This window comes from Notothenia coriiceps, unplaced genomic scaffold (genome assembly GCF_000735185.1).
Source record: "Notothenia coriiceps isolate Sejong01 unplaced genomic scaffold, NC01 NC01_scaffold00016821, whole genome shotgun sequence".
Lineage (NCBI taxonomy): Eukaryota > Metazoa > Chordata > Actinopteri > Perciformes > Nototheniidae > Notothenia > Notothenia coriiceps.
This window is the reverse complement of record NW_011349522.1, coordinates 26,357-39,333: the sequence shown is the minus strand read 5'-3', so window position 1 is coordinate 39,333 and position 12,977 is coordinate 26,357. Positions and strand designations below refer to the sequence as shown.

The 12,977-nt window shown below is 36.8% G+C and overlaps 3 protein-coding genes across 3 annotated transcripts in view; 2 read left to right on the top strand and 1 right to left on the bottom strand.

Moving 5' to 3' along the window:
- LOC104949810 (sodium channel protein type 1 subunit alpha) overlaps positions 1-873 on the bottom strand; it is a 32,722-nt gene extending 31,849 nt beyond the window's left edge. Inside the window, exon 1 of the mRNA XM_010776224.1 lies at positions 837-873. Within this exon, the coding sequence (XP_010774526.1) occupies positions 837-873 (37 nt within the window). The remainder of the gene's footprint in view (positions 1-836) is intronic.
- Positions 874-1,877: 1,004 nt separating this feature from the next.
- Positions 1,878-5,086, top strand: LOC104949809 (sodium channel protein type 2 subunit alpha-like). The gene is made up of 6 exons (XM_010776222.1): positions 1,878-2,141; positions 2,496-2,614; positions 2,794-2,883; positions 2,978-3,106; positions 3,655-3,698; positions 4,827-5,086. The coding sequence occupies exons 1-6, from the start codon at positions 1,878-1,880 to the stop codon at positions 5,084-5,086; spliced, it is 906 nt and encodes a 301-aa protein (XP_010774524.1).
- A 3,796-nt stretch (positions 5,087-8,882) lies between these two features.
- slc38a11 (solute carrier family 38 member 11) lies at positions 8,883-12,950 on the top strand. The gene is made up of 12 exons (XM_010776207.1): positions 8,883-9,010; positions 9,101-9,221; positions 9,592-9,666; positions 9,760-9,894; positions 10,077-10,142; positions 10,278-10,384; positions 10,463-10,542; positions 10,695-10,765; positions 11,373-11,534; positions 11,636-11,748; positions 12,033-12,164; positions 12,362-12,950. Exons 1-12 carry the CDS (start codon positions 8,999-9,001, stop codon positions 12,599-12,601), a joined length of 1,314 nt encoding a protein of 437 aa, XP_010774509.1. The 5' UTR covers positions 8,883-8,998; the 3' UTR covers positions 12,602-12,950.
- Positions 12,951-12,977: the final 27 nt, after the last annotated feature.

Sequence of the window (12,977 nt, the reverse complement as noted above, 5' to 3'; positions counted from 1 at the left end):
TAAGCTGTGCTTTTCTATCGGGTGGCTTAAGGCCAAGGTCAGTCATCACTTAAAGCTCATCCGCAGGAAGGAGTTAAAGGTATGAGGAATAGCAACACCAAACTAATGTGATGACATTATGTTCCAGTGAGAGTTGAGGGAATCTAATGTATCCATTTTAGGTTAGTCGGCACAGGGTCAAGATGCTGACAAGTTGCAGATAAATTCAAGTGGGCCTATTTGAAGCTTCAAAGTGGCAGCTCATATCTCAAGTTGTGTGTGATGAGTTGGGAGCCGATTGACAGAAGGATGCATACCTCTATAGAGGTTAGTCGCTGCAGGTTGACCTTGTTGCTTGAACATCAAAAAAGCTTTATTTTATGAGGAGTTACAAGAAGTTTATCTTTTTCTTGTTTATTAATTCAATTTTACCAAGACCATATTGCATTCCTCTAAATATTTATATGCTTAGTTATAGTTATAAAGAGTTGTGTTTTTAAGATAATCATAGGTAGGTTAAGTGCACTTGATTCCGAATTGTTTGGTCTCTAAAATACCTGAAAGCAATGTCCAGTCCTTTATTGCTGTGGTGTGTTTGTGTTTGTTTTTATATAATGTATATCATTTAAGTGACCATACAGAAGAGGTGATTTTGTCTACGCAAAAACAAAAAACAGGTCTAGGCATTTGTCCATAATGACAATGAGTACAAGTCATATTTTAAAATTAATTCCACAAGTCAAATTCATGGACGGTCACAATGACATGTTATATAGATGTAAATAATAAGAGTAGTTGTAGTTGTAGAAGTGTAACAAACACTTTGAACTTGCAAAGGCCTATTTACTGCATCTAACCCAGCAGTGTGGTCTTTCTGTCCAGAGATGACAGCATAACTGATGCCAATATTTATGTGTGGTCAATGCAAACAGGGTATATCTTTCAACAACAAATGGCAGTGTTAATAGTGTTAATAGTCAAGATGCTTATTTTGTTCAATACCAAATTCCTTTGATTTAAAATCCAATTTAAATCAGTAGTTACCTGATTTGTTTAATCTCTTATGAATATATCCAAGTGTGTCCGTACTGTTTATCTGGGTATAAACCCGATTTGAACAATCATATACTGTCAATTAGAAACATTTTTTAGCAGTTACAGTAGGCCTCCTGTTGTTGTTGCAATTACATCACACATACTGTACAAACTAGTGCTGTGGGCAGTGGATTGACCTGTGTGTTTCTGATTGATTTTTAGCATCACAGACTCAACGTTTAGAAGTGTTCTCTTTCACTATTACGTTAAGATCGGGCAAAATCTGTCCAGGGCACAGAGAGATGCAGTGCAGTCTGTAGTGCATTCATATTTTATACTGCATAGGCCTGCCTAACACATCTTAGCAGTCAGGCCTATTAGTACGATGGATCTATTCCTCCCTCCTCTCTATCTCAGTGCTCTGGGGAAAAGTGGACTCTTTTCAATTTGAGCGATGGAGGAGAGGAGCAAGAACCTCACCTGGAATTGATCATTGTCATGTCAAATCTTAATTTTATCTACCGAGGAGCAGATAATTAGATCTAATTTTACCATAGCTGGCAGGAATTTATGTGTATGTCAGCCATCTCTAGGCTCATTATAGCCTTCCACTTCCTGAACTGATGATCTCTGGACAAGGATCAGAGACACCCACTTTCCTGTCCTCGCCATTTAAAGCAGTTCCAACCTGACGAAAAAATGTGCTGCCAAAAATACATTCAACTATTTGTTTCCAATAACGTGCCATTTCATGTCAGATATTACTCGTCAACCTCTAATCAGATCTCCCTTTCTGTCCAGACCCCTTAGGCCTTTCTCATGTTGGAGGCTAGCTGTTCACTCTGAAGGCACAGGATGAAAAGATGGCACAGCTGCTTGTACCACCAGGTCCAGACAGCTTCCGCCCCTTTAGTCGTGAGTACCTCAAAGTAATCGAGGAACGTATCACAGAGGAGAGCGCCAAGAAACCAAAGAAAGAGAAGAAAAAACGCAATGATGAGAATGAGATCAAGCCCAGCCGTGACCTGGAAGCGGGCAAATCACTTCCTCTCCTGTATGGGGACCCTCCTAAAGGCATGGTGTCGACACCGCTGGAGGACCTGGATCCATACTACATGAATCATAAAGTAGGTTGGCTTGATTTCAAACTGAAGTGTTAAACCTAAGGACGCTCGTTTACATTTTTGTATTAATTGTTTCAACATGTGGGTTTTTCTTGTTGGTTTATTACTGTCTCTATCATTGCATTAGAAATGAGGATTCTTGTCTCTGTCATTGCATGCAGCTGTTAACATGGCAGTCTTGGTATATACCCATAGGCTGTGAATAATAGATGACAGGAAGACCAAGCTAATAGAAAATATTGATATTAGGTTGATCAGCAATGTACAGAATTTGATAAGTATTTGTAAGGAATATACGTTGATACAAACTGTTACTCATTTTTGGTTATTTTATACATATTTCTCTTTTTCTGTCAGACTTTCATAGTATTAAACAGAGGAAATTGTCTCTTCCGCTTCAACGCCGATCCTGCCTTGTACCTCCTGAGCCCCTTCAACCTTATTAGAAGAATATCAATTTGGATTTTGGTACATTCATATCCTTTCATCAAGATGTAATTCTGATAAGCGTGAATCATTTTTATGTTTAGCCCTCACTAAGTCTGTGGTTACTAAGCTATATCCCTGAATCATTTGCACCTTGCATGAGACTATGATGACAAAATGTGTTAATTCCCCAACAATATAAGTGATTTCCTTGACAACATGCCTGCAAGTTATTTAATATCGTGATCATGTGCACTATCCTCGCCAACTGTGTATATATGACACAGAGCGATCTGCCTGACTGGATAAAGAATGTAGAGTAAGTTCCCAATGAACTACTATTTGAATCACATACTGGTGTATATCAATATGAAAATGCAATCTACATTAACAACTACATTTTGTTTCAACAGATACATATTTACTGCAATCTATACACTTGAATCCCTCATAAAAATCTTAGCCCGAGGGTTCTGTATTGGGAAGTTCACGTTTCTAAGAGATCCCTGGAACTGGCTGGATTTTAGTGTCATTGTGTTGGCGTGAGTAGTTTTATGTTTCACTTGTTCATAATACGTATTTTATGTCTTTAAGGGAAAGCTAGTATCATTCCATATTTTATATATTGCCAACAAAATGCAAAATAATAACCTTTTTTATATCTTCGGATTTTACTACCCCGCCTGTTGCACTATTTACAAAAGTTAAATAACACATGTTGAGTGCATATATGCGATAATGGGAGAAAATATCCCAGAGTGCAACAATGTGGCACATTTATGTTTTTGTAATAGTCTTTGTAGAACAATGGAGGCACCAAGGGAATTGTTGGTTTTTGACTTTTCCTGTAATTTGTTGGCAATAATAAACAATATAGAATATCATCAGGCTTTCCCTTTATTCATCATCACAGTGACCTCATTGTCATTGTACCTTCACTAATGTGCATGCCACAGTGTATACTGTTTGACTGCTTCACCTGATAATGTATTTAAATATACTCATGTAGTGTATCTATTAAGCATTGCAGGCTTCAATGTGTGTTGTTGACCCAGTCAATTCTCCATAGTAATTCTATGTTTCTCTGCAGGTATATAACAGAGTTTGTAGACCTAGGCAACTTTTCAGCTCTTCGCACATTCAGAGTGCTGAGAGCATTTAAAGCTATTTCGGTAATCCCAGGTAAGCAGCAGGAGCAAGTGCATGTAAGTTAGCCTCTTGCATGATTTTCTCCAGCTGTCCTCTAGTAACCTCCTCTCCTGCTACTGTTATGACATGTATGCCAGATTCTCACAGAGTTCTTTAAGCAATCTGAACATTCTCAATCCTAAAAACACAGAAGTAATCCCAGGGGTCTCTGGTGGATCGATTTCTAAATTCAGCTGTTTGAGTCTCTTGCTCATTGTAATTTACCACTAAAATCAGGAATCTTAAGCAGCAACATAACATATTTAATGTTCCTTTGTGTTTTCCTAGATCTTATGGTTACTCTGTGATATCGTTGCCATTTATGTGTTATGAACAAGCTGCTTTTTATGTTTCTCACACTATTCATTGACAGCCATTTGCTCCTCTTTGCATGTGGTTAATGAGGACATAGTGTCATGTTATATGTGTGGGTGTGTCCCATGATTGTTGCATGCACATTATCACTAACATGCATGATCCTCTGATTGCCACATTGATTCTTGATGCATAAACCCGTCATGAGTAACCAAAGTAGGACAAATTATATTCAAAAAGAGTTGCTTAAGTATTTGTGTTTGCTATTAAAGCATAATATTTTATTAATAATCTTTACCTCATTATAGATGATGCTTAAATGATAGTGGAAACAAAGGGAAGAATATATGTATACTTTAAATATGTACCAATTCTACACATCAATGTCTGAAAACAGTAATTTTAGAGTACTACAGAACATGTGAAAATAAAATGCCTTTTGTGACGACAAAAAGATTATGTTTTATGAACTACTAGTAATTGGATCAGCATTGGAGCTGATGACAGACCTTGGAAATTAAATTAAAAATAATTGGTAGTGGAGTTTACAAGAAGGGAGTTTACCAGGTATCTGCCTTATAGATTAGGTTTGAGCCTACATTAGCTGCTACTACCATAACACACCTAAATCTCCAACACAACAGATTAGGTGCTTGTTTTTGACATGAGAGATGCCTCCTTGTTTGCACATGACTACTTTTAATTCACAGTGCTTTTTAATTGCCTACTGGAAATAACAAGTGACTCTTTATCTGGCAGGCCTGAAAACCATTGTTGGTGCATTGTTCCAGTCAGTGAAGAAGCTCGCCAATGTGATGATTCTCACCGTCTTCTGCTTGAGCGTCTTCGCCCTCGTAGGACTACAACTGTTTATGGGCAATTTAAAACACAAGTGTGTCCGGGACTATAATGTTACAGACGATAATGGGACCAATATGACTGAAACAGAGTATGGCAAGGTCTCAGTGGCTGTATACCTGCTAGATAAGCGTGAGTATTTCACTTTAAGTAAAGGATAAATCAGTAGATATACAATTATAACCACTCAATATAATTATACATGTGTTTTATTTCAATAGTCAACACCTATTTAGAGTACACCTTTTCAATATATGCAATTAAATACAANTGTACAGCCATAAGCAACACTTTAAGTCCATTTAATGCCAATGAAAATGTGGCCTTGATATCTGTCAGATAGCTATAGTAGTGTTACTCTACAATAAAGGATGCCACAAATGATCTCTTACCTTTATTGTAGAGTAACACTACTATAGCTATCTGACAGATATCAAGGCCACATTTTCATTGGCATTAAATGGACTTAAAGTGTTGCTTATGGCTGTACAGTTCCAAAACCTGAATGTGTCGCTGCCTTTAGTCTTTTTCCAAAATCTTTAAATTGATGATTGAAGGCAGAGTTTATACCAGCCTGTGAGCTACAAGCATGAGAAAACACAGACAAGCAGACCTTTACAAAGGTCAACAAAATGACATAAGGACGGTTGAATGCAATAGGGATCCAGGGGAATCAGTCTCTTTGTATTTTCCAATAGCTTAGTCATAGCTACTGTTATCTTAAAGTATTTTTTCACAAGAAAAACCTGTGGGGCTGGGGGCTTGGGACTTATGGCTAAAGAATAGGTTCACATTTTAAGGCAAAACAGACATGTCTAAATATATATAGAAAAAGTTGAAGATAGGTGATGTCATTTTCTATCCTCAATATTTATTATTGCTGAGCTGCAGTTGGATATTCTAACATAATATCATCTCTTTAATGTGTATATCACTCCATACTAATAGGACCATAACTTGGCAGGATAGGCATTTTTAACACAGACAATCATGGTGCATTTTGAATAATAAACAAGGGATTGCTACATGATCAGCACAAACAACTGCAGCTACCTATAACTTGTTCATAAGTCATGTGAGTGTCTTTTATTTAGACGATTTTAGGGTTATAAACATTCCACTTGTTTTGGTCAATCCTCAGCTGCTGTAATGCTGACCACCTGAACAAGCCTACAACTGAGCTGAGGAGTTGCCACAAAAACTTGACAATTTGAGTGACTTTAGCCGACTTAATGAGCATTATGATGCCTAACCTGCAACATGCCTGTATGCTGAGTGATCACAGTTCAGTATCTGTGGGCTCCTAGGGGACCAACACACTAACAGCTCTTAAGTGCTCACAACTAATGCTTGCTGGTGCCTCTTACAGACTATCAGACATTACATCTCGCTCCTTCAGGGCGTTGGCAAAATAGCTGATGATGGGCAGTCATCTTAAAAATGTTATGGAATATAATCACATTTTTACAGGCTTTCCGTATGTGTAAGTGTGTGTACAGTCTGGATATAGAAAGAAAACAGGGCAGCCCAATCTCTAATTGACAGGAATCTAATCTAATGATGTTGACAGTCATGCAAGCAGGAAGTCGTCTAAGATGGAGTGTGTGGGCTAATACTTGCTGCCATACCCATTAACTTCTGTAACATATTGTAGCACATCATTTGCACTCTAGCTTTTGTCCATGAAGTACAAGATATCAATCACCGTTTTTCCCATACAGGCCTTCAACACATCATAACATAATTTGATAGAATGTGATTTTCCGAGGTTGCATCACATTGTCAAGACTGATACCCATCTGACTTATTTTTTAAAATAAAGACATCAAAAATGTTTTCTTAATTACTGTGTAATTATTTTGCATTACTTTTTTTATAAATCTATGTGCTGTGTGTTAATGTATATAGATACATATATATATATAGATAATTAGATAGATAGATAGATATATAGATAGACTCTTATTCTAGTTCCCCCCCAGCTGCAGACTTCTATAACTAATTTACAGCAATACATTTTTCATAAATTATTAACACAAATAGAAAAAGCAATTTAAAACCACTGTAGAGATTATGTTAACTTACCATCAGTTTTCCATCATCGACAGGTGAAAAATAAGAGCGGCTTGGAAAAGCTTCAAAGCTTCAAAGTGAAACAATGTTGTTTAAAATGAACCTGCCCGTCCGTTAAAAGTGTTTTGACGCTTCTCCTGGCGCAGAACTGCTAATTTCCACTAAAACTCTGAGAGAGAAAGAGAGCGAGAGTGTGTTTCATACGCCCCTCCGCGCGCCACAGTCAGAGTACACTGTGCTGGTGCTTCCGGATGTTCCTGGGTACCAAGTGAGGCCGGACCTGACTGAATGGCAATGGGATGCTATTGTGGTGGACATTATCATGCGTAATTGTCAGGAATATAGATGTGTGTCATACAGAGTGTATCGCAAACTAAAAGCAAAAACCACAACTATAATGGTGTAAAACACTATCTGTGTGCGTTTATGTGTGCGTGAATGTGGAGGAAGGGGTCAGAAGCAGGAGCCTACAGTATTTAGGAACGTTTTAAATCATAAAACAAGTGCTTGATTCGTGGACAGTAAGGGAGAAAACACCATAAGCACATCAGAGATATATATCTTTCCCTGCCATATATATTTTGAATATAAGTTAAAATTAAAGATAAAGATAATAAAGATGTTATTAGAGCTGGATGGTTACAATGAGACTGTTGCCACCTGGCGGACACATAAAGCACTGTCAGACTTTGAATTGTGACAAGTATCCCTGACATATGATGCAAACCTACAGTATATGCATCCCTGTGGCCTAAACAATATAGATTTAAACAATTAATAATAAACTGAAATGTTCTATTACAAAAATGCATTTAAAATATCGATAAAAAAATACAAAAAGAAAGGAAATTCATAAACGTATCTTTAGAATGTATCTCTCATTTTGCTCATGTGTGGAAATAATCATTAAAATATATATTTGTATATATATTTGTATTCTATTCCACCACTTTCTCTGCAAAATTAGGGTCACAGAAGGAACTTCGAAACTAAATAGATTTGATCTTTACAAAGAAATGTACAGTCCTCTACATGAAATACTGTTTTTTTTGTACATTTTATTTCTAATTCCTTGCTTATTCTCTAATCGCTTCCTTCACTGAACAAAGGGCTCTTTTCAACAGGCAGCTTCACAGCAAAATCCTTAAATCCTTTAAATCTTTCAATGCTCGTGTCAATACATATTTTGGCATCAAGTGTCAAAGTGAAAACTTTTTTTCAGTATTTAGTTTAATTGACACCTGTCTGCTGCAGTGTCACACGCCTTCGTTTCAAAAGTTAATATTTATTACACCAGCTCTGATTTGCATTACATTACAACATGCTCAAAGGTTTCAGACAGGGGTTCAATTGTGATTTGTAAGGCGGGGGAGTTTAGGTAGTTGAAGGTGGTTTTGGTAAGTTTATGAGGGCATAACAATAGCAATGTTTCTGAACAGATTTATTTATGTTAAATAAATAATAAAGTAGAATACAATTGCCAGCTACCACTAAAAGAAACGGGAATATTTAGTTTTGTGTCCTTTTATTTATAATCATATTTTGTAGAAGCAATTATTTTTTATATATTTGATGGCGGGGAGAGTTAACCCTCGTGAATTACTGTGAGGTACCAAAATTAACTCCCCAAATAAATAGTATTAGCAAATACTTTTTGTCTGTGTGGTCACTGAAATTCCTTTCCACGTATACACATAAACACATAATTGTGTTGTCATTAACAGGGCTTGTATGTATCTGTTCCCACATTTGTATCTTAAATGATCAGATATGTGTGTGGTTTGAAGTGTGTGGCTCAGGTCAAAAATAGTCACATGTCCACCATGGGGCGCTGTTGAGAAGATTTCAAACTTTCTTTGAGGAGGTTAGTTGAGTAAAATTGTCAGCCTTTATTTTGTATTTTAACTACACCTCGGTTAGCCGCAAACACATGTGAGAGTAACACACTGAGGAGACTACGACAAAGAGGAGACTACATCAGCGACCAACAGGTGCTCAACATGACTCAGCAGGTAAGAGATGCTAATGTTGACGGACACGAGGAACACTTGTGTTTGTTTTTGATCATAATTACTGCTCTGCTCTGTGTTGAACTTTTCTAGCTCAACAATGAAGAAGGGACCACATTGTTAACTCCTCAAAAGGCAGCTGGAGAGCCTAGAAGTTCAATGATATCAGCGTCTTTTAATTTCATAAATTCCATTATAGGATCTGGAATAATTGGTAAATACTCACATAATTCAAGTAGCCTGTGTAATGCCTAACAAGACCTAATACCTGAATTATATGCAATCGATTATATGGATGATAAACTGTAGCTTTCACACAAATACTGATACGATTCAGTTAAATTGTCAAATAACATGGTTTTTACACAAGCCCTGCAGTGGTAAACCCATGTATCATATGACTGGCGCCTGCACCCTCCCCCCCCCTTTAACTCTTTCAACCTAAAAAAAAAACGGAGTCACGATGCAGTTTTGCAAAGAAACACAAACTATCTGAATGACATTCATAACACATTTTGCATGAACGATTTGAATTAAATGATTCAATTTTTTGTTCCATATATAAATCATGTTGTTTTGAACAGGTTTACCCTATGCATTGAACCAGGCAGGGCTCCCCTTAGGCCTGATGCTGCTGGTAGTTGTTGCATTTATCACAGGTGGGTATATTAAAGTCCTCTTTATAATTATCAAGACATACATTTATCAAATGAGTAAAATACTTCTAACATTATGTTTGCATTTCATTGCAGACTATTCAATCATCTTACTAATTAAAGGAAGCAACCTGTCAGGGACAAACAGTTATCAGTCACTAGTGCAAAGCACGTTTGGTTTCCCAGGATTTGTGATTTTATCTGGCCTGCAATTCCTGTATCCTTTCATTGGTGAGTTGCTTTTATATTCTTATCGTGGTGTGTCAAATGTCATGTGTAATGTTGAGTGGTCTATCAAATAGTTGCCTAATTATTATTATTTTTGTCGTTTTTCTTTGGACTTTTGGTTCAGTTTAAATAATACTGTAAATATGAATAACAGAATGATGATCCATGCTTGTTTCCTTCCTCAGCAATGGTTAGCTACAACATCACGACTGGAGACACACTGACCAAAGTATTTCAGAGAATACCAGGAGGTATTCTGCATACATTTTGTACCACCTCAAATCAAATTATAGTTAATATACATCAATAAATTATACTTTTAAGCATCTACAGTGAATTTTAACATATTCAAATGGTTAAAACGTCATGTATGTTTTCATATGCAGTTGGTCCAGATCACATACTTGCAGAGCGTCACTTTGCGATCTTGTTATCAACCATTGCTTTTACACTACCTCTGTCACTTTATCGAAACATTGAGAAACTTGGGAAGGTGAGTCTGATTATCACACAGCTTTTAGTGTCATGTAGTGATTGAAGCTGCCTGTAAAATATTCATGTGTGTTACCAGGTGTCCTTCATCTCAATGGTGCTGACATTTGCCATCCTCATCATTGTAATCATCAGAGCAGCTACCTTGGGACCCCAGATGTATGAATGAATATTCTGCAAGTTGCTTAACCATAGGGATTTCTAATTTAAATGTTTATGTATGCGAGCCATGGGGTTCTTTTTTTAATGAATACAAACTTAATCAAGATGTATTGTGTTCTTTGCTTTAAAATATGAATATCACTCTCTAGCCCCCCTACAGAGAATGCGTGGTCATTTGCAAGGTGGAATGCAATTCAGGCCGTTGGTGTGATGTCCTTTGGTGAGTTTGTCTGCATGATGCTGATGATGGGGTGTTTTAGAATTACCCTTTAACCTGTACATACAATTTAGGATTTTGATCCTAATCCCAGCTGTTTTTGAGATATGAACTTTCCAATGTTTACTACTCTGCCAGCCCCAAAGGCCTCACAAAGAACCTGATGAATGAAGTTCATCAAGAAGGCTAACATTTATTTTTCTAACGAATTGTTGGAGACCGAAACAGATCTAAAATACACTGCAATATAATGTATTAGAAGGTCAAAAACCAGATTCCAAGAAGACATTTGTTTGCTAACATGTTAGCCATAACAACTGAGAAAAATTGTAGTTGTTTCAAATAGCTTGTTTCCAAGTTTTTCTGCACCTAATACAAATAAATCGTTGAAAGCAGCTGACACAAGCCGACAACTTTAATAATAATAATAATAATAATAACAATAATAATAATAATAACAACGCATTTTATTTATAGGCGTTTTTCTGAAAACTCAAAGACACTTAATGCATTTTGTTGACAAAACTGTGGTTATCAGCTGTACTTTTTCAGTGTTCTTACTCTGTGTATTAATGGTACTCTGATGTTCTGCACTTTTGTGTCTCTTTAGCCTTCATATGCCACCACAACAGCTTTCTAATCTACGGTTCTCTGGAGCAGCCCACACTGGCTAACTGGTCCCGGATCACTCACATGTCTGTAGGCTCCGCACTAATAATCAGTGCTGCATTTGCTGTTTCTGGCTATACCACCTTTACCGGCTACACACAAGGTATTAATATATGATTAATAATAATTGGAATAACTCCAAGCCAGTAATTTCATTTTAACATCAAAAATGTATTTTGAACTCATACTTCCACCTTTTTTCAGGAGACGTATTTGAGAACTACTGCAGAAATGACAACCTGGCAACATTTGGTCGCTTCTGTTTTGGCTTCAGCATAATAACCACATTTCCACTGGAGTGTTTTGTTACACGAGAGGTAAGTAATACTTTGTCATACGGCAACCTTAGAATTTAACAGTTAAACGTTTACATATGTGAGGGAAAGTGGTATTTTGAGGGTTTGAGCCAAGGACGTGGCTTTGTGACTAAGTCACTAAAAGAAAGGTTTGACAAGTACACAATGTCTGAGTGGTCAAAAGAACAACAGCTGAAAATGCATGTCACTAGGTCTTTCTCAGGCACTCCCAACAGCAAAAAATGTTATGTAATACATATAATTTGTTAGCTTTAGAACCTTCTCTCTCTTGTTTGTCATTTCAGGTGTTATCCAATGCCATTTTCAGAAGGGATTTGTCAAAAGTAGAACATGTGGGAATAACAGTTGTCATAGTTGGAGCCTGTGCATCTATATCTTTGGGCTTTGACTGTCTGGGAGTTGTTTTGGAGCTGAATGTAAGTGATTTTCTTTCTATTACGCCTCTTGTAGCACTTTGGGATTGCTTTAGCAATGAAAGGTGCTTTACAAATAAAATGTATTATTATTATTATTATTATTATTATTATTATATGAACTTAATCAGTCTGTACCGATCTTTGTTAGCATGGATGAGTTTTTTTTTACATTAACGGTCTTCTCTTCAACCATCCAGGGTGTGCTGAGTGCCACGCCTCTGATCTTCATCATACCAGCTGCGTGCTTCCTCAAACTATCCCCTGGCCGCTGGTTCCAGGGTGAAAACTTGATACCCACCATCTTGATAGTAGTTGGCTTTTTTGTAATGATCACCGGTTTGACCATGACAGGCCTCTACCCTCAAACATGTTCACATGGCATGGAGATGTTCTACTGTGCAGACGCAAATGTCTCTGTCACGGCACTACCTGTATAAAATACACCTAATGTACCTTAAACAATTTGTTTACAACATGTGGAAAATATATGTACCTTTTATGTATTTGATCTGGAGTGTTTTTTCATGATTTGGACAAATGTTAATTAATTCTACTCTAGGGAATAAAGCGGCATGCAATTTCATTATTTGCTTATTTTATAGAGCAGATTATCAAGGTTAGGCATAATGTTGAGATGTCCACATACTTTGGTCATATTTTAAACGTGATGTTTTTAGTGTTTTTCTTTGGAATTAATAGTCTTTGTGTTGTGTTTACTCGTTACCATATCCAGCCACACGATGTCACTGTGGACAAATAAAGCATACATTTAAAGGAAGTACAAAACAACAACCCTTATGTCTTGTCATACAT